This window comes from Falco cherrug, chromosome Z, assembly GCF_023634085.1.
Source record: "Falco cherrug isolate bFalChe1 chromosome Z, bFalChe1.pri, whole genome shotgun sequence".
Lineage (NCBI taxonomy): Eukaryota > Metazoa > Chordata > Aves > Falconiformes > Falconidae > Falco > Falco cherrug.
The window spans coordinates 37,681,940-37,703,242 of record NC_073720.1 but is presented as its reverse complement, the minus strand read 5'-3'; the positions used below and the strand labels follow the sequence as shown (position 1 = coordinate 37,703,242).

At 43.3% G+C, this 21,303-nt stretch overlaps 1 protein-coding gene across 9 annotated transcripts; it reads left to right on the top strand.

Moving 5' to 3' along the window:
• The first annotated feature begins 251 nt into the window (after window positions 1-251).
• Window positions 252-18,795, top strand: HACD4 (3-hydroxyacyl-CoA dehydratase 4). 9 transcript variants are annotated; one of them, XR_008730156.1, is made up of 9 exons: window positions 277-370; window positions 1,941-2,060; window positions 4,162-4,265; window positions 5,160-5,287; window positions 11,444-11,556; window positions 14,515-14,621; window positions 15,355-15,486; window positions 16,153-16,823; window positions 17,617-18,795. XR_008730156.1 is itself a non-coding variant. In XM_055698469.1 (8 exons), the coding sequence occupies exons 2-8, from the start codon at window positions 1,954-1,956 to the stop codon at window positions 16,233-16,235; spliced, it is 744 nt and encodes a 247-aa protein (XP_055554444.1). In that variant the 5' UTR covers window positions 276-370; window positions 1,941-1,953; the 3' UTR covers window positions 16,236-18,795. The 9 variants fall into 9 exon arrangements, 8 of the variants coding, with proteins under 8 accessions (XP_055554445.1, XP_027667768.1, XP_055554444.1 ...); XM_055698469.1 differs by having other exon boundaries at window positions 276-370; window positions 5,190-5,287; window positions 16,153-18,795; XM_055698468.1 differs by lacking the exon at window positions 16,153-16,823.
• Window positions 18,796-21,303: the final 2,508 nt, after the last annotated feature.

The following is a 21,303-nucleotide window of genomic DNA, read 5'->3' as shown; positions in this document are numbered from 1 at the left end:
GCATTTCTCCTCTCCAGCAATCCTTTGAAATAGTGGTCTGGGTTAAGAGATAAAGTCAGTGGGATTTAGAGACTAGTCTACTGGTACGACAGCAAGAAACCAGTTCAGGCTACGTTAGGACAGGTTAGGCTAAGCTTGGCTAGGCTAGGCAGGGTAATGAGCAGGGCAAACGGAGTGCAAATATTTGGGGTTAGGAACTCCTTTCTCGGGAAGTACAGCGCCGTTCCTGCGTAGTGCTACATGTGGTGACGTTGTGGGGTGGGGGAAGAGGGAAGAGGAGGGGTGATCTCCTCCGGACAGCTGTTGCAGCTGTAGAAAGAAAAAACGAGAAAGATCAGGAGCAGCAGCAGCAACCCGACCCCTGCAACAGGTAATACCTCTTGAGCGCAGGTGATCTAGATGGCTCAAATGGGAAAAGGAATGGAAAAAAAAAGGGGGGCGGGATATGCCTGTGAGAGAAAAGTACATTTTTTGTGCTGGTTCTCGGCAGCATTCTTCCTGCAGCTTGTCACAGGGCTGGGAGGGGGAGGGTGTAGGGATCAGACCAGTATGACTTGAAAGGAAACCATGTCAGCAGAGGGGCTTTTCTAGCAGACCTTTCCTGCAGAAAAAAAAAAAAAAAAAAAAAGAGAGAGAGAGAGAGAGAGAGAGAGAAAAAAAAAGGAACATTGCTCTCTGGTTTCAGTACAAGGCTTGCTTCCTCATGTGTGGCCAACCAGTATGAGCGCATGGAGAGGCAGCAGAGTGCAACAGCGCTGAAGGCAGGGAATTGCCCAGTTCATGCAGACCTGGGTGGGACCCCCCTGAGAAAGACCGGAGTGTGGCCTTCATCCTGGGACACCCAGCCAGGCAAGGGCTGCCCCGAGCTGGGTGCCGCTGCTGTGCCGTCACCTTAGCTCAAGTGGGACACAGTCCTGACCACCCTTCAGACACTGAGGGCACCTACCTCTGTACTTACCTCAGATGACAGCTACCACAGAGACACACTGAAGACCTTCACGCTGAAAATAATAAAATACAACTGTGGAAATATGTCAGGCTTTGCAAGCTAAAACTTTATCACTGGTAATATCTCTGCCGGTGAATAAAAGGGAAAACAGGATGTTTGGGAGCATGCTGCTGTGTGTGCTAATTCTGAGTGGCCTTAGGTTCTGTCTAGTTTCCTAGGTTTTAATCCCAGAAGGAAAGCAGATAAAGTTTTCCACTGCACAAGGGTGATCCTAAATATGATGCATGCATCCCTAGCACTTCAATGTATTGCTTATAGTATCAGCCACAGTAAGTCATGTGGACCTGGCAAATAAAACAGCAGACAGGAAGCCCAGCCTTGTGGGTCTCTCTGCTGCAGGACCCACATCTGTTTCTTCCTCTGGTCATCAATGCAGGCAGAGTACTGAAATGTGCAGTGCTCCCCCAGTGCCTTCACATGAAAGCAACTTGAAAGTGTTAAAGCACATCACACTACACGGAACAAATGCAGCAGCAAGCCCATTTTACAAGCCAGGCACCAGGGAGGCCAAGTGAGGTTTGTAAGGTCAGGCTCAGGAACTGAACAGCTACATGGTGGACTGCTAGTCAGCGTGTTATCTGCAAGGGTGCCGCAGAAGCAGGCTCTGTGAGCTGAATGTGGAATGATACCTGCTGTGAACTGAGGGGAGCAGGTAATGTAATGAAAGCCTGATTCTTCTGCCAGTGACTTTTCAAATAGAAACAGATGACTGAATTCTGTGTTGTGACAAAAAACTGCTAGGACAGTAAAATAAGTTATCCTCAGTCTCCTCCTGGTTATCTAGGTAAAGACATCAGCCTTTGGATAAGAAAGATATTAGAGATGTTACATTTCAGTTTCCTTCAATTACACTGAAATTGTCTTTTATTCTCTGCAGATTACTTCGCTTCCGTCGAAGTCTTCTGTTTAGTCATAGGTATCTTTTGTGCAGGGACTGACGCAGGATGAAAACCCACTTTGACATCAGGGCTGTTCCTTCACACAGCGGAGAGCATCACCAAATGAGGCAGCTGTACTGCTCGCAGCACTGGGGCTGGGATCAGTTCTCCAGGTAACATCTGCATGCTGTCCACCAGCACATCTCTACTCTCATTGTGAACATGGGCTCTCCATAAATGCTTGCAGTGTGTATATGTATTGCCATATTGCCAAAACACTAGCATGAAGCTGTGTTTACAAATATTTCTTGGTTACGCCCCATTTAGGCAAGATTAAGCAGCTTAAGAATTGTAAAGACAACAATTTCCTAGCCAGCCAATGGAGGAAAAGTTTAGAAAATAAGCCCAGATCACTGGAAGACAAGTTCTGAGGATGAGAGACAGATGTAGCAAACTAAACTTGAGAAGGAGAGAAACCATATGCTCATCTTGCACCCCATGCAAAGCCCACGTGGCAATACCAGACCAAAGAGACTGGTGGTGGTGCTGGCTCAAGATTTTTACAACTGTTCCTGTAACTTTCATACCCACTACAGTAATTCCTATCCATCCAGTAATAAGGTTGTTTCTTAAATCAGAATGTTGATTTTTTCCCCTTTTTGTAATGTACGGTAAGCCATCTTTTTTTCTTACCACAAGAGCACACAAAGTGTCATTCAGTAACAAAGCGGATGGGATTTGGGGTCAATATTTATAGACCTTAGTGAATTTTAGTTCAATTCAGTTCTATCATACCTGTCCCAAAAGGAGTGTTCAGGGAATACAGTCCTTTGCCTGGGCCCTCATACGTCATATTTTCATGGGACACTTAAGTCTCTTGGAAGGTAAATTAAGCCAATAAATCTTTCTGTTCTTACAGAAATGTTTATATGAATAGCTGCCATCCTGTGTAACAGGAAGAAAGGAAGAATGTAATTTTCTATGACCTCCCTAGGATATACTTAGATTAAAAATTTAAAAGAACATTTTATCTAGATCAGTTTACAGATGTGTATATTGTTATTTACTGTCTTGGTCCAATGCTGGGAATGAAGTATATGCATTTATTGGGTATAGGTATTTCTCAACACAGAAAATCACTGTGTTTGTTAATATACAGATACAAATGAAATGAAGTTTGATGGCAGAGACATATTGCATGAACACACTGGATCAAGGGGCAGCTTAAATAGATGTTACTACTTTTGGGGACAGGAAATTAGTTGAACACAGGAGATAAATTCTAGTACAAAATTAGTAAATTCATTTGCCCAGAAGGTAAAAAATCCTTTTCATAGGTGATGGACAAGTAAGCCTCTCTCTCCAGAATAAGTCAGAAGTAAATACATTTATAGGAAAGCGAAATTAAGTAACTCCAGAGCCTATGAAGTTTTGCAAAAAGTCAGATTACCTATGACAATCGGTAAGAAGTTAGTCTGCTCCAACAGGAGAAGGTTCACTTTATTAAATGCAACTTGAAACACACAGGCTTTACAGAAAGGTGAAGACCCCAGTTTAATGTTCATCTGGAAAATCTGTAGAGCAAGCTGGTGAAAAAAGGGAAAGACAGATATCCATCCTTCAGGCTGCATCAAATAAAAGCAGACTGAACTGTGGCTTGCTTTCCCATTTCTTCAGCTACATTTTTATAAATACTATGCTGTCTGCTGGAGACACTGCAAATTATTTGCATTGTACTTTAAGCTGTCTTCAGAGCATGCTAGAGGTATGTCTTCTGGGAAGAACAAGATAAAGCTCACCCAGATGCAGAAGTCCTGAGGCTGGTGTCTGCTGGAGTCCGAGGCCCTCAGCAGGGCTGCGGCAGGTGGGACCCCAGCAGTCCCTTAAGTCTGGTCACACTGTGAAGGCAGAGCCAAGCCAAGGGGCTCAGGCTTGATGCCAGCACTCAATGGAGTGTCTTTGTCGGGCTACTTTTTTCTCTGGAGGCATAAGTTTCACTGTATGGCCACAAATCACCCTAATCACTGGTGGAAACTCAGAAAATTTTTCTAGGCATAATCTAGGTATACCAACAACGGAGCCTTTGATCCAGTAGGGAGAATACCATTCTGTGACCACTAACAGACACAGACGGTTTTCACTGACCTGTTTATGTTTCAGCTGTTTTCCTTTGATTTACTAGTATATCCAAAGAGGATTCAGTTTCTACAGTTCAAAAAGTTTGAATGTTGTAGTAAGTCATACAGTTTGCTTTATCCACTTTATCCTTCACAGCTTTACCATGAACACCTACCTCTTTGTGTATGACTTAATGCAATTCTGTGGACATTCCTGGATATTTACAAATATGATCATCAGGTTCATGACATTTGGAAAAGGTAGGATTCCTTCTATATTCTCCTTAAACATCTTAAAAGGCAATGACACACAGACACATCAAATAGATGAAGTAAGGATTTAGGTGTATGTTCAATATAAGGGGCTGTATTTTCAACTAGAAAAACACTGTTTCTTCCATGAAACAGGATGAAAAAAATTACTAGTACCTACATTCTGCCTGTGTAACATCAGGAATGAAGCTTTTATTTTGCTAATGAGCTTTAATATTCAGCAGCATGCTAGTAATGTTTGACTTAGACGTAGACCCAAATGTGACTAGGTCCAGTCATTACAGTGAACACCAATCTTATTGGCCACTAAAAGAGAATATATTTGTGGTTATTGCACATGACTATCTCCAAAAACATTACATGTTACTCTTTCTGTTGCCTGGGTTTATAACACAAAAATAGAAAACTAGTGACTGGAAATTTAGAATTATTTATAATGGTGGAGAGCTGTAGGTAGATAAAATAGCTGCTTTGTGGTCTACTTGTTTTAGGAAGTGCCATGGGTACAGATACAGGCAGGAAATCAACCTCTTCTCATGTTTAGGTATTCCTCATACATTTCCTCAGCGTTTCCTCATATTTACAAATATCCTAAAGTGATATCTCTAAACCAACATATTCTGCGTGTTGGTCCCTGATGCATCAAGCATAGCGGATCCCATTCTTTTCCCAGCTTCCCGCCCCTGTGCCAGAGCCATACACACAGAGTGGACTGCCTCCTCCCTGCCTCGAAGCTTTGCTTCTCCTACCCAAAATTTTGGTGCAGCATGAACTTTATTTCTTGTCATCTCCAGTGGTGACAGGGCAAGAGCAAACCCAGTAGTTGGTCCAGACTTTTACTCTATAACCACCTCTTAATTTTCCTCTTTGCTTTGCCTGTAGATTCATTGGCCGACACATTTTACTCCATAGGGCTTGTAATGCGCCTTTGCCAGTTGTTATCTATATTGGAGATCCTACACATCCTCACTGGCATTGATAAAAGCCGCCTCTTCCCCAGGTTTTTGCAGGTAAGTCCATTTCTCAACACCCTCCTTCCAGGACCGACAAATTTCAGACACGGCTGTCCCTGGGGACAAGCCCAGGTTGAACTATCCTGAATGGTCCACCTGCACCCTTCCTCAGGCAACCTGACCCACTAATGGTCTGCTAACTGCAGGTCTTCAGCCCTCAGAGCCGGGCTGGGAAAGAGCCGCTCTCAACTTTTTTCTTTTTGAGTCAAACTAAGCAGTGAGTGCCCCATGCCCAGCCCACAACAGCAGGGACCTGGAAGATGTCCAGAGGAGTGGACATCTGCAGAAACGTGGCAGCCCCCATTTCTAGGGTGCCATAGGCAGCTGAGGATACCACCTCCACAGCCAACTTGTTTACAGCCAGAAGACAACATTTTAGAGCCTATGTTTCAGTAGCTAATTATTTTCCATGCCATTTCCTCACTGACAAGTGTATATTTATTTTGGAGACAAGCATAAGACAAGATTTTGTGGGTTACCAAAGGGATGGCAATGAGAAATCCACCAGCACATCAAACCTCCTGAAACAGGGTTTGCTGGCAGACATGACATGTGGAAGGAAAAAAATTAAGAAAGAGAAATTGAGGGACTGAAGAATTATTAATGCTGGGAGGGGAAAGAAAGGAGAATTGTCATATTTTTGCTGTAAGGGTCCCCGCCCTCTCAAACCCAGACGTGGACAAACTGTGGCAACATCCAGAGGTTCTGACACTCTTAGAGGGTTTACAGGGCGTATGTTCAGCTGTAGGCAGAAAATCAGCCACAAGATCAAGCGCTATAGCAGAAAACAAGATAATTCTCTGATATTTTTCTTAATACACTCTTGTTTTCTGTTGGAAGTAAATCTCAGGTTTTGGTATTAATGCATTGGAAAAAGTAAAAATTTTGACTTGAGTTTATCTTCAAACCTTTCCAATCTTTATTATTTGAATAATGGTGAAACTGGCATTGCTCTCAGCAGTCAGAAGGTAGAAGACTAAGAGTAGTTAGTTATGTTTTTAGTTTTCTGGATAGCCCATTTTTGTCAAATGACATTGCATGTGTTGAAAATGTTCCTCTTTTTCAACCTTCATTAGAAATTGACTAATACAGATCTCTGTTCTTATGCTGCCAAGTATGGTAGCAAATGAATCAAAATGCAATTAACTGTTTTTCCCTGCCTAAATCTACATGTTTTTATACTTATCTGGGGGGGCAGGGGGGAAGTCTTCTATCCAACATGTCATGTAACAAATCTCACATCATCTCTTGGAGAGAAGAGCAGCCTGCTAATGCTAAGAGTCATTAAAGCAAGGCTTGTCCTGGCAGAGTTTACACATTCCCCAGCCCTGACATCGTCTGTTCCCTTCCTACCCAGGCGTACAGAAGCAGAGATCAGGAAGCCTGCACAAACACTGCTCCATGCTGCCACAAAAGACACTAGATATGAAATGGATATTCTAAGCAAGAAAACTGTGGCTTTTCTTGGGCAGTGCAATTACTGCAGTGCTCTCCAGGCAGCGTGAGAAGGTGGGTCAGGGAAGGATAAGGCACTGTGACTCCAAATGTTTGCCTCACAAGAAAGATAGCTTTGGATCCTTACTTGGTTCTGTCCCCAAGTGTTCTCTCACTGCAAACACAACTCTCTTGCCTTGATGTTATCAGTAGACTCATGCTGTGCAAACAAGATGTACAAGCTTTTTGGTGTAGACTCTGCTTTCACTTGGGTTGCCCTGCTTTTATTGTGAGAGTGCAGGTTAAGCAGTTGTGTGCCAACAGTACTCCCATGTGCCTTGCCACACTTTGATCCCTGCCTTTTAGGAAAAAAAAAACCCCAAAACAAAACAAAACCCACATGTATTTTCCACAATGAACTGGGGAAAAGACGGTCAGGGATGCTCATCTTACTGCAGCCTACTGGACTACTGCACAGTCAGGGCACTGCAAGGATTGCACAGTGGCTGCCCTGTTCTGCGTTCCCACCCCGTTCTGACTATAAGCTTAAAACGTAACCTGAGGTGCATCCCTGAGGCCATGCACATGCATACCCACTGTGAGGTTCATCTCAGGTGACCTCCAGGGTGAGAGAACAGGTGGCTCTCACCTTGAATAAAACAAGCTGTGAAAGCACCCCTGTGTTGGCGGGTTGTTGTGTAGGCAATTAGAGCAGAGACAAGATTTAAGCAGAGCTTGAATGCAGGATTTCTGACTAACATCTCATTTATCATGGTTTAGTAGCATTTACAAGGAACACTTTGAGATACACATTACAGTATAGTGGAACAACAAACTCAGAGGTGTTTTCTGGAAAAACCCATTCAGAATGGCTCCACTAAGGGACAAAGTCTCAGTCTACCAGGCACCTGAGAAGGGTTGGGTGGCCAAGGCCAAGTCACGGGATGAAAGAAAGATGAGTCCTGTGTGATGGATGCTTTGGAGGAAGGGAAGACAAGGAAGGTCACAAAGTTGATGCAAAGGATTGTCTGTCAGGGTATTTGCAGCTTCAGTGATTGAGAGGACAGGAGAACATGTCACATTTCATTGCAGCTGCCAGAACAGAGGATAATGACATTTAAGTTGTATGGCCAGGGAGTAAAGGCTGACGGGACTGGTACTTTAGCAAGAGAGAGAGTAGGGAAGATGTAAGAAAGACTGGCATTTTTGCGAACACATGACCAGTTCTTCATCCTGTGCAAACAGGATTGGATTTACCGGAATAGCAGCAATGTACCATGACTTTGTGATAAAACTATTAATTTTTAATTTAATCTAAATATTAAGTAGCACTTTTCTTACTTTTTTTTTAAAAACAGCCACTAAATAGAGGAGCTATGTAACGGTTTCAGGTATCAAGTATGATACTGCACAGTCACGGTTATTAAAAAATGGAAGTGAATGTGCTGCCTGCTCCTGCCCTAACCTCAGTCAGTCTAATTTGGTCTGTTTCACTTACTTGCTTCAAATGCCCAGGCTGCCTTGTGGAATTTTATGCCATTCTACAGAACCTGCTGTGTCCTGTGAGAGCCCCCGTGCTGGGAGATGAAGGAAATTCCAGTTTGATTTTAATACAAAGAACAAGAAGGAATGAAAAATGAAACCTCTGTGTTTATCTTTTGTGAGGTGTCAGCCTATACTTCCTTTTTATGAACATGAAAACACGGGGCTTCTAGTTTTGCTTTTAAGCAAGACAGCAGCAACAGAGAATACCGTATTTTCATTCATGGAAGGACAGATGATCCATAGAAGAAAAAAGATGTGGCTGAGCAGCAGCACATCCTTTTTATCTATCTGTGTATATATGTATGTGTGTATACATACATGTATATGTATGCATACGTGTGTGTGTGTATATATATATACAGACCCCTATATGTGTTAGGGGCACAATATATCAATGGACATTTACTGGTATCTGTTCTTCAAGTAACACCCTGCCTGGCCACTTGCTGAGAAGGTCCCCAGCCTCTGACTAACCCCTGCACCTACCTTCGATTTGTGTGGATTACCTGAAGGTGAGAGTGCTGCGGAAGGAAAGAGCACAATGTCTTGGGGAATAAAGGCGAACAGGCAGGCAACCTCCTGGTTCACACAGAGAAGAGGTAGGATGACACTGTCTGTTCCCACGAGGACACCACAATTGCCCTGAGCAGCCAGGCTTGTGTCCTGCCCTGAAGACGTTCTCCAGGGCAAGGCCACAGGCACTTTTCAGTCTTGGCCTCTGACGGCTGCATTGTGCATCCCGTTGCTTTCTGGCTGAGACTGCAGCCTAAGAGGAAAAGATGACCTACAGGGGACCTGCTCTGTGTCGGTCTGGTTCCTTGCTCCTGCAGGTGATTAACCTACTTCACACAGTCTGATTACTGACTTCCAACACCTGCAATTAGTGAGGCTGAGCATCTCTGGTGCTCTCCTGATGAAGAAGATCCACTGAGCCCCAGCTGGGTGATACTCACTGCATCTTATGCATCTGCCTGCGCCCTGCAGAGCAACAGAAACCCACTCTTCCGCTCCCAGACCATGAGGCTGAGTTGTGGGTCTCTAGCCACTCCATCTCATCGGCCAGTGCTCATCCTTTTGAAGTTGGGGATGGCAGCTACCTGCCTACTGCTTATCCTTCTCTCTCACTGAAATGGAATCAGCTCCTGAACACTTGACCCATGATTTTTTCTGGCACTTTTCCACCAGCTGCCTCTTGAAGATGAAGTGACTGTTTGGAAAATACGCCAGCCCTCACCTCTGAAAACATGTCCATCTTTTCATTATCATGCTAAAGCTTTGGTCTACAGGTGAGACAATTGCCTGTAGCATTCCCTGAAATCCCTCTCCTATTAACAATATTGCAGAACTCTCTCCCCACATCCCAGTCTGATTTCAGGGTTGGTAACAAAATGCCCACACCACCAATGCTGCACTCCTTTACCACCCTTCAACAAAACAATTTTAACACAGGTTCTATTTTATTTATTCTCTCCAGCACACAATCCCTTTCAATGTTCACATTGCTTCTACCTTTGTTTTGATTTCCCTCTTGTGATGGTTATCCCACCATGCTTCTCCTATCTCTGTTCTATCTGGTTTCAGATCCTGCATCAGTACTTCCAATTCCCCCATCTTCTTGGCAGGTTCCTCAGCATCACCATACCAACACAGGACTTAGTACAGCTCACTCTCTGTTTTGTGGCCCATCTATAGAGAAGTCTGTCAACATCTGACCTTCGTAGAAATCAATCCCTCAGTTAGGGACCAATGGGATCAGCAGCACAAGATTACAGTCAGGGCAGGGTGAGAAGTGACGAAACCATTTTTATTTGTTGTGGCCCCTCAGTGCTTTTAAAGATGAGGAACCAGAAACTTAGGGGATGGACATGCTGTCTTTCTGTATGAAAAATTGCTCTCATGTAATTTTGCTGAACAGTGAACTGGTGGCTGCTTTATCTGACAGATGTGGTTTGAAAAAAAAGGTCTGTAGCCACAATGTTCCATGCAAGAACTCATAAACATTATGTGGCAAAACTACCGCACAAACCTGCTGAGAGGCAAGTTCTTATCTGTTTAAAGCAGAAGTAAAAGGAAGGGGGAAACAAGTGAAGAAGTGTGCATTTGTAAAACCCACCATGGTAACCTATTTTCACTTCATGACTTTTCACTGATTTGACATCTTTGTAAAACATCATAAAAGCATTAAACCTATAGTACCTTATGGAAGAGATGGCAGTGGATATAAAAAAACCAATAAAGCTATACTGATTCATACCAACTGAATACATGCACATTTTCTCCTTCAAGACTTTTAAAATAAGAGTATAAATCAGAGTAAACCAGTATCATTCCGGGAAGAGTTTCACAAGCAACTGTTGGCAATACTGGGCAAGGCATGGATACTGATAGGAAACTTGTCCAAGAAAGCTGCAAAGACACACTTGTTTTTAATTTCATGAGCTTTAATATTGCCAAAGTATTTTTTGAAGGGAGACACTGCCTGTTTGATCCACTTTGATATCTTTTAATTTGTGAAGGCATACCTTGTGTGTTGGATAAGGATCAACCACTAGAAATATGTTATGACATAAATATTACGGCAATAATTCACATTCACTACAAGCTCAAAGCCACTTCTCCTAGACAGGAAAAAGGACAGAAAAATATGAAATCCTGCTTTTTCTCGTCGTTTCTGCAAATCGTACAGGACAGAGATCCCCTGGGATGCAGATCTTTGAGCTATGGAATGTGGAGCTGCAACTATGAGATTAGTACTGCCCATTACACCACCCACCTAAGGGCCCTCTGTATCCCCCCACATGCAGCCTACAAGGAAGGAAGCTTAGTCCTGCCAGCCCTCCAGGCACCAGGCCACAGCGGGAGACGTCCTTGCTCCCATGATCTCAGCCAGCTCATTCACTGGTTTCCTGGGATACAAACCCAAGTTGTCCCTGTTGGCAAGCAAATCTCCACCCTTACCATAGCAGATCTGTGATGCTGCAACCAAGTTTCCAGTTTCCCAAGCTGGAGGCAAATGAGGTCTTGAACAGAAGCTGTGCAAGAAGCAAAAAGTTCACTGTAGCATTTGTGTAAAGCAAACTGAATTCACCTGTGGCCTCGTATTTTGCCAAAATGGCACAGAAATGAGAGCTATAGAAGGTACTACCTGAATTCACTATTCTTTTTTCTTTTCAGATCACCGAGAGAATAATTGTTTTGTTTGTCGTGATTAACAGTCAGGAAGAAGTTCAAGGGAAATACATTGTGTGTGTTTTATTTTTCCTTTGGAATATCCTAGATGTGGTCAGGTAAGGACTCAATAGTGAAAACATGAATGGAAAATGGGTCGTTCTTGGGAGCAGAACCCCACTCCCCTTGTGCTGCAGGCTCAATACATTATTTTGAAATTGGTAGAAAAACGTATTATCCATTTTAAATAAAACCTTGGACCTTGTAAGCTACTGTCATGGTTTAACCCCTGCCAGCAACTAAGTATCACACAGCCATTTACTCACTCCCTTGCCACCCCCCTACCCCCCCCCCCCCCCCCCCCAAGGGACAGGGAGGACAATTGGAAAAAGGAAGTCATGGGTTGAGATAAGAACAATGTAATAATTGAAACAAAATAGAATATAGTAACAAATTGTAATGAAAAGGAGAGAGAGGGAGAGAAGAATAAAACCCAAAGGTGAAAAATACAAGTGACACACAACACAACCGCTCACCACCCGCTGACCGATGCCCAGCCAGTCCCCCAGCAGCGATTGGCAGCCCTAGGCCAACTCCCCCCACTTGATGTACTGACTGTGACATTCTATGGCACGGAATGCCCCTTTGGCTAGTTGGGGTCAGCTGTCCTGGCTGTGTCCCCCCCGGCTTCTTGTGCACCTGCTCACGGGCAGAGTGTGGGAGACTGGAATGTCCTTGACTTAGAATAAGCAGTAGTGAGCAACAACTAAAACATCAGTGTGTTAGCAAATTCTCATACTAAATCCAAAATACAGCTCTGTACCAGCTACCAAGAAGAAAATTAACTCTATCCCAGCCAAAGCCAGGACAGCTACTTACTGATTTTTACAAAAACCCACATAGTTGAGAGGCAAAGTGACTTACAGTAAGGCAGCACCAGCAGAAATTCTTACTGAGACAGAAATTCTGGGTTAACTGCACTGTGCTTTCCAAAAAGCCAAAAGATCCTGCTGAAGAGACTGAGAATTCTGATGTATCACACCACAGGGACAACCCATGTGAGGCAAAATGGATAGGAATACAACTCGGGATTTTTATCTCAAAAATTTTCCATGCTGGAAGGTTACCAGTATCTCCCTGTGGTAAAAGTGTAACGGTGAAAATTCCACATTACTGACTTTTGCATTGATATCTAAGTCAGTAACATTTCTCAAATGTAACTGAAATCTCTATGGACCTCATTTTGTAAACTTAGAGCAGGGAAGACATATGGAATCAAGAAGCATTTTAACAAGGCATAGCCCTCATGACAAGCTCTGTATGGGAGCAAAAATGTTTCCTTTATAATTTTTCTTTCTGCTAAAATAGCTTTCTGCTATTTTAAATTAATTTCTTTGGGGACTGACTGGGAAATATGGATTTAGGCAGAAAGGAAATGTATGCTATAAGAGACCTGGAAAAGTAAATGTCAGGTAGGATTGATAAAGATTTTAAGTCAGCTTCAGAGTATTCGTACTACATGTGTTAATAAACTGCTACTTGTTTTAATTATTTGCACTGTTGCTCCATCCCATTTCTTTTTGAAGTTTGTAAAGCTAAAACAGTAGAACCTCATCTCAAATGAAAGGGTTCTGTGCCACTGGAGAAAGGCCAAAATTGTTAACAATATTGGCTGTTAAGTCCTGTCAGTGCTTAATAGTCCTATTTTCTATCGTTGCTAAAGAACACAGTCCAGCATTGTATCAGTAACAGCAGCTGTTAATAGGTAAGATACTGTGGTCTATAGCAGCAAACGACCAAATTCAAATAATAATGTGTAACACAACTCATACAGATTTACAATTCTTACCTGGTATCTGTGCCACGTCCTAGCACCTCAAAGAAGCAGCCACACCTCTAAGTGTACAGGAATCTATCCCATTCCTTAGCCGACTGCTCTTGAAGTATTACAAGTTCTTCCACATAGTTCTTCAGGGATATAAATATCCTGTGCACTATGGCTAATGATATACTGACAGCAAATTCTGCAAGGTTTTCTGCAACTGATCTTTCTTGCTTACACCATAAACAACCCAAGAAGGTATACAAAGAAGGAGTAGCTATTTCCTTTTTGTACTGGGTTGAGATTATGCCTTAAGAGCAATACTAATAAAAAAATGGAGACAATCCTGAGGTTGCAGAGGGTGAACTTGAGAGAAGATGGTACATTTATAGCCTATCAAGACTCTTCTACAGTCCAGGTATGATGCAATATTAATCAAATGAGTTAATAAGAAGGGAATACAGAAAATCTGTTTAATGCTGGTCCCACCTGTCAGAAACAGTTCTGGGTAACATTGGCTTAAAAATCCTTATTTTCGTATCTCCAGCAAGACCACAGGGCAAAAAGCCTTTCAGCTGACCAAAAATGCGATCAGACCTGTTTCTCCACTGTCTGGAAAGCTGCCGTACCACTTTTAGGTCAAACTAGGTAGGATTAGCTCACCTTTGGAGACTGAAGTTGTAGGCATTCTGGTCTCCCAGCGAGCAACAGTAACAGCCACAGCAAGAATAAAACACTGCAGTACACTGGAATGCAACTGCTTTTTTTTGCATCTACTACCCATTCTGAGGTCCAGGGGAGGGGCAGCCATATTACAGAAGGTTAAGTACCTGCGATTACCTTGCTGTTTAGCCTCCTCAAGCAGTGGTTTAGCTAGTACAGCTGTCATAAATCAGTATTTTCTCAGTCCCAAAAAAGTCACATTCTGCCTGCCCCCCTCAGTTGTAGCATCCCTATCTGAAATCCATTTTCTGATGGCCCGATATGAAATCCTGCTGGTTTCTGATAGAGTCTTCTGGCTAGAGGGCTGTATTTCTGCCTGCCTGTTCTAGGGTAGCACCACAGACAGCCCTTCCGAAACAATGAACCATCTACTTTCAGACATCAATTACAGCCTGAACAAAACGGTTGCAGTATTGCACTGAAATTTTCTCAAGACAGGCAGCTCCAAGCTCTTCTGCTATTCCCTTGGATTTTCCAGCAATTTCTCTTGAAAGACAAAAGCTCAGTCCCTCTGCTGTTCCTCTTGCTGCAGGTACACTTACGACATGTTAGCAAGGATGGGAATATACTACCTACCACTGACATGGCTCAACTTCTCACTGTGCATCCCGCTCTATCCCCTTTCAGTTCTGGCTAAAGGTAAGGAGATGGGAAAGGTACCAATGAATTGTTTCCTTAACCTTCTTCAGCAAAATCTGTTCGGTTCAATTGTCAACTATGTTTAAGGTATTTCTTTCTGTGTTCCCAAAGTAGTCATAAATGTTTATGTACTCTCATATTACCCTGCACGTCACCTACCTTTTCCTTTTCCATACTTTTTTCCTGAACCAGAGCTCTCTTGGCTTTTTGTTTGGGGTTTTTTTTGGTTTGGTTTTTTTTGGGGGGGGTGTTGGTGTTTGTTTTGGTGGGGGTTTTTTTTTGTTTGGTTTTGGTTTTTTTTTTAACTGTATAGGAAAATGTTCATTTTTCTGGGTAAAGCAGGAAAATACCCCCACAGAAGACACACGGATTCACCCATTCCAGAATGACCACATTAGACATGAAGTCCCAAAGGTACCTTCACTCCCACTGAGGCCATACTTAGCAGCTCATCATATTACACCAGGAAACGTGCCCACCAAGACTGTATTGAAAGCAGTGACAGAACTTATTATTGAATAGGAAACTCCAGCTAATTCTAGTATTAAGAGCAATTAGCACCTCATACCTACAAAACTGAACTCAAGTAGAAAACATGTGCATATGCATACAAATGACATGTTAAATTCAGCATATAATATACCTATCTGTGTCTTTAAGCTGACTTTTACATGAAGCTTTTTGATGATCTTCCATCTCCTTTTGATTAAAGATTTACCATGTTATTTTACAGCATTTGCAATCTGTGTATCACTGCCTTATTTTGAATCTTTTGGCACATACTCCATCAAGCTACCATTTCCATTCACCTTCTCAATCTACTTCCCCTATGTTCTGAAAATGTACCTGCTAGTGCTCTTTGTAGGTAAGTATCTCATATTCCAGAAAGCTGGGTCTCAACACAACTGGGATGCCTATGGCAACAAAAAACCCAAATCAGTGTAGCTGAAATCATCACCAGCTGTTTCAGTTTCCTATGTCTTCCAAATACATATAATTGAATTTGCAAGAGACAATGTGTGAGGCATAAAATTACAAAATAAAAATACAAAAAAATTGCTTCAGTGATCCTGGTCTTACAGCTTCTTACTGAAGTTTGCCTTATTTTTTTTTCTAAAAATATCAACTCCCATTTGATCATACTCTCATGCTGTGCAACCCCTCCTGACTCATCCTCCTAACTGGTATGACAAGTTGTATCTAAATTAAGACTTGTACAGTTTGATTATCCAAAGGGGTGAGAAAAAGAGCCCACCCCAAAATCTGCATGTAAATAGACCCCCTCCTTCTCAAAAAATACTTCTGAAAAATGTGAACTGAATTAGGCTGCATTACAGCCAAGTCTTCATTCTAACATTGGCTTTAACACTAATTTGATGGATCTCATGTTGATGCAGCATTCTGTTCTTAAGTGTATGGAAGGAACTGTGCAAGGTTGCCAGGTGAAGGCTTATACTGTTCCTTCTAAATGAACTGAAGACACTTTGGACTCTACTCCCTTGTTCTTATACCGTTTTGTGTTTTGATTCAGGTATGTGCTTTATCATCCAGAACCTCTTCTCTGAAAGGAAGGTACACCTAGGAACAGGCAACATCAAAAAGAAAAGAAACTAAGTTGGTATTTTGTTTGGAAACAAGAAATATGTTCCCATTGGGTTGCTGCATATCACAGGTTAAAAAGAAATAAGACAAATTTCAATGCAAAGCTTCTGTCTGCATGCACATTATCTGGCTGTATAGAATTTTCAGAAAAGGCAGGACTGTCTAATGCCCCTTAAAAATGAAGCAGCTTAAAAGAACTAGTTACTTTTGAAAAGTTTTAACTTCAAATAGCAAGTATTTTGAAAATGAATATATTTTTTCTAAGATATATTAGAGAACTCTGAAAAAAACTGTAAAGTGCCTCCACTCACAATCACACTAACAACCTTCATTTTGGTGTTAATTCTTGCCTCATTACCAACAGATATTCAGTAATGACAATACCATTTAATCTAGAAGGTTATTTTATATTAGGCCTTATATATATAAATGATAAATTGGCTAGAACTGAAATCTCTCAAGGAGCAGAAGCTGTATACTTTGCAATCTGTGACAGTCACATACCAATTAGCCCCAGGCATTCACCAAGGATCCCTCACATCCTGGCCCAACCTTCACTTTTCCTAACAAGATTCCAGAAAATGCAGTGAAACCACAAAGGTAAGGCACTCATCTACTAGGTATTCAAGGGGACATTTAAGGGTCCGAAGTAAAAATTTGTCTGGCAGAGATTAAGAATCTCTCCCCACAATGATCTTCCTCCATGCAGAACAGCAGACAGATATGCGAAGTCTGATGTAGGCAGGCCAAATACATATTGTTCTTTAAAGGGAAGTGAATGACTGTCAAAAGCCACGTGCAAAACTCTAGCCATTTTACTCGTTTGTCAACAGCTCCTCATACTTCTGTAGAACTATCTATGAGAATGCAGCTATAACACAGTCTCTCCAAAAGTTGAGAATGAAGAACAGCGACAGCAACCTAGTGGACTGTACAGGCAAAAATGTACAGGTAACTGCTTAGAGGCTGGCAAGGGCTTTTCTGATCTTTCATCCGTATCAATTATCACCTACATTTGAATTCAAGCAAGTGGAGGAGAAAAGTGAGGCTATTTTTTTGAGCTTGACTGAAAACTGGGGGAGAGGGAAGAAAGATACTAGTTGGAGGGAAGGTAATATTTTAAGGGAAAATGAACACTAAGACAACATGAAGAGGCTCTTTGCCTGTATAACTTTCTAAACATGCAGCATAAGAGGAAAGGGTATAAGGGAAGAGTGAAGCTGAACTCAATTGTTAAGAAAGGTCACCTACTGTGACTTCTACTTATTTAACATATGTGGCAGACAATGCCTGCAGACTATTGTGACCACTGGAGTATTTGCAAACATAAGCAACAAGGTCAGGCATGCAATAGTATGGGTCAGCCCTGGGTTTCGTTTTTTTCTTTTGAAAGTGCTGCAAACAGAGGTAGGAATTCGGAACGATATTAGAGAAACAGAAGTACTTCCACCTTGGACTTATGCCTGACCCAAAATGATGAGAGTGACAAGTGTGGACAACATGAAGAAAGTACAGAGCAGCTGAATAGGATGACAGCTTTAAAGAATAGAGCCAGAATAAGACCAGTCCACATCAAACCGCTGTACAAAATGCTGAAGGTGAAACATGGATGTTTTCCCCCTGGGAAATTCAATCTAATGTGTTTGTCATCAAACTGCCTGGAGCTAACATACCGTGTAGGAGGAAACATGACCTACGATATTGTATTGTGTCTACAAGGCAAGGCTTTGGCACTGGGGAAGCTGCAGGGATGGCCTCTGTGAGAAGCCAGGGGCTTCCCCCATGCCAGACACAACTGCTTGCAGCCAGCTCCAAAACAGAGCCACCGCACCGCGGGGCACTGCTGAGCCAAACGGCCAAGCTGATGGCACCTCTGTGAAAATGTATTTTAAGAAAAGGTAAAAAATGCTACACAGCAGTGGTGAGAGAGAAGAAGAAACATGTAAGAGAAATAGCTCTGCAGATACCAAGGTCAGTGGGGAAGGAGAAGAGGAGGTGCTCCAGACACTGCAGCAGATTTCCCTGCAGCCCATGGAGAAGACCATGGTGAAGCGGGCTGTCTCTCTGCAGCCCACCGAGGACCACACCAGACAAGATAATCACACTGCAGCAGATGGATGTGTCCTAAAAGAAGCTGCAGCCCACGGAGAGCCCCCACAGGAGCAAGATCCTGGCAGGAACTGTGGCCCATGAAGGACCCACACTGGAGCAGCCTCTTCCAGATGGACTGTACCCCATGGAAAGGACCCATGCTACAGCAGTTCTTAAGAGCTGCAGCCCATGAGAAGGAACCATGCTGGACCAGTTCATGGAGGACTATATCCCATGGGAGGGATCCCCATGCTGGCACAGGGGACCAGTGTGAAGCGGAACAAGCAGCAGAGATGACTGCTTATGAACTGTCTGCATCCCCCATTCCCTCCCCACCCTGGACTGCTTGGGGAGGGAGGAGGCAGAATAGTAGGAATGGGTGACATTGAGCCTAGGAAGAAGTGAGGGGTGGGCCAAAGGTGTTTTTAGTTTTGTCTTTGTTCTCACTATTTACAATTGGCAATAAATTACTCTTCCCCAAGTCAAGTCTGGTTTTGTGACACTAAATGGTAATTGAAAGTGGTTATAAATCTCTTTAGGAACAGAAAGGTATCTGGCTACTGCATCTGCCTGACATTTTAAAAAACACTAGTTTTAGTACAGCCTATATATTGTGAGATTGAATTAATAAATATATGAAACACACACAATGTGGAAAATAAATTATACCTAAGTGCTACACACAGAAAAACCCAAACAATTGTCTCTTCTGTTTGCCCACAGAACAGCTATGCTGGAGTCACAAGAACTTGTCCAACCAGTATCTTCACTACTAGCTTCCTTTGCTGCTTTCCCATGCATCTAAAATACAATGGCAACTAACTTGCCAACCTCCATCCTTGAAAGCCATTGTCTCCAGAGCAACATAGTATTATGAAAGAGGCCACCTAGAAATAAAAATCATATTCATTTCTTCAGTACTAGCACACAACAGGAGGAGTAGTAGTCTCTCCATCATAGACTACATGTACACTTGCAGGTACAGCGGCCCAGCAGGAATGGAACTATAGAATGAACAGATTCACAATGAGGACCCAACAGCCAAGCCGACTGCCTTTCAGAAGTTTTTACTTCAAACCAGCTCTAGTTTAGTTCTGTGGGCTGAACACAGGAGTTGTAGGGTACACTGGTGTATTATAATAGAATAGTTCCAGTTGGAGGGGACCTACAACAATCCAACCGCCTGAACACTCCAGGGCCGGCCAAGCTGAAAGTGTGTTATTAATGGCATTGTCTAAATGCCCCTTAAACACTGACAGACTTGAGGCATCGACCACCTCTCTAGGAAGCCTGTTCCAGTGTTTGACCACCCGCAAAAGAAATGTTCCTCAATGTTACTCTGAACCTCACCTAACGCAGCTCTGAGCTATTCCCACCCATCCTGTTGCTGGATCCCAGGGAGAAGAGATCAGCACCTCCCTCTGCACTTACCCTCCCCAGAAAGTTTCAGGGAGCAATGAGGTCACCTCTCAGCCTCCTTCTCCCCAAACCAGACCAGCCCAACGTCCTCAGACGCTCCTCATAGGACACTCCTTGCAGCCCTTCCCTCCAGCTCTGTTGCCCTCCTCGGGTGCATTCAAGGACCTTCACACCCTTCCTAAATTGCGGGGCCCAGAACTGCACACAGTACCCAAGGTCAGGCTGCACCAGCGCTGAATGCAGCGGGATAATCCCCCCTTCTGACCGGCTGGTTACGGCGTGTTTGGTGCCCCCCAGGACGCGGTTTGCCCTCCTGGCTGCCAGGGCACGCTGCTGACCCAAGTGAGCTTAATGCCCACCAGCACCGCCGGTCCCCTTTCTGCAGGGCTGCTCTCCAGCCACTCTTCTCCCAGCCTGTGCTTGTGCCTGGCATTACTCCATCCCACATGCAGAATCCAGCACTTGCATTTGTGAAATTTCATGCCATTAATCCTTGCTCAATGTTCCAGTCTATTCAGATCCCTCTGCAAGGTCTCTTGTCCTTCAAGAGAGTCAGCAGCACTTCCCAGCTGACTATCATTGACAAATTTACTAATGGTGCGTTCAACTCCTGGATCCAGACAGTTGATACATGTATTGAACAGAACTGTTCAATCCCTAGAACGGAACCCTGAGGAACAGCACTGGTGACCGGTCACCAGCCAGACGGAGCCCCATCCACTGCAGCCCTCTGAGCCCTGGCATTCAGCCAGTTCCTCACCCAGTGCACCGTGAACCTGCTCATCTCGCAGTGGGACAGCTTGTCAAGAGGGTGCTGTGAGGGACAGCATTAAAAGCCTCACTAAAATCCAGAAAAACTACATCCACCACTTTCCCTTCACCCACTGGGTGGGTGATCTTGTTGTAGAAGGGTATCAAATTAGTTAAACACGATATTCCCTTTGTGAACCCGTGTTGACTGTGCCTGATGACTGCACTGTCCTTTAAATGCCCTTCAGTAGCTCCAAGTATGATCTTCTCCCTAGTTTCTCCCAGGTAATGAGGTTAGACTAACCTCATTCCCTTATGCCCTTCCAGTAAACCAGAAAAAGGCTGGGCTAGCTCCCAGTCAGCAGGGACCTCCCCAGACTCTCAAGACCTTTGGCAGATGATCGAGAGAGGCCCTGCTGTAACATTCACTACCTCCTTCAGTACTCTGGGATAATTCCCATCCGGCCTCACAGACTTACAAAGATCCAACTGATAGAGCTGGTCATTTACAGTTTCAATGTCCACAAATGGCAAGTCAGTGCTCCTATATGTCCTCCAACTCAGAGGACCCGTCAGCCCAAGGCCTGTCAGTATTATTAAAGACAGACACAAATAAAAGCATTAAATGCCTCTGCCTTTTCTTCATTCCTATTTGTCAGGTGACCATCTTCAACAGGTATTGGTCCAGTATTTTCCTTAGACCTCCTCTTGCTCTTAAAAAGAATTTTTTGTTATCTGACCCAACACTGTCCCAGTTTCAACTCTAGCTGACCTTTGGCTACACGTGCAAACCGCAGCTCTTTAATTTTCCTGCAAAAGC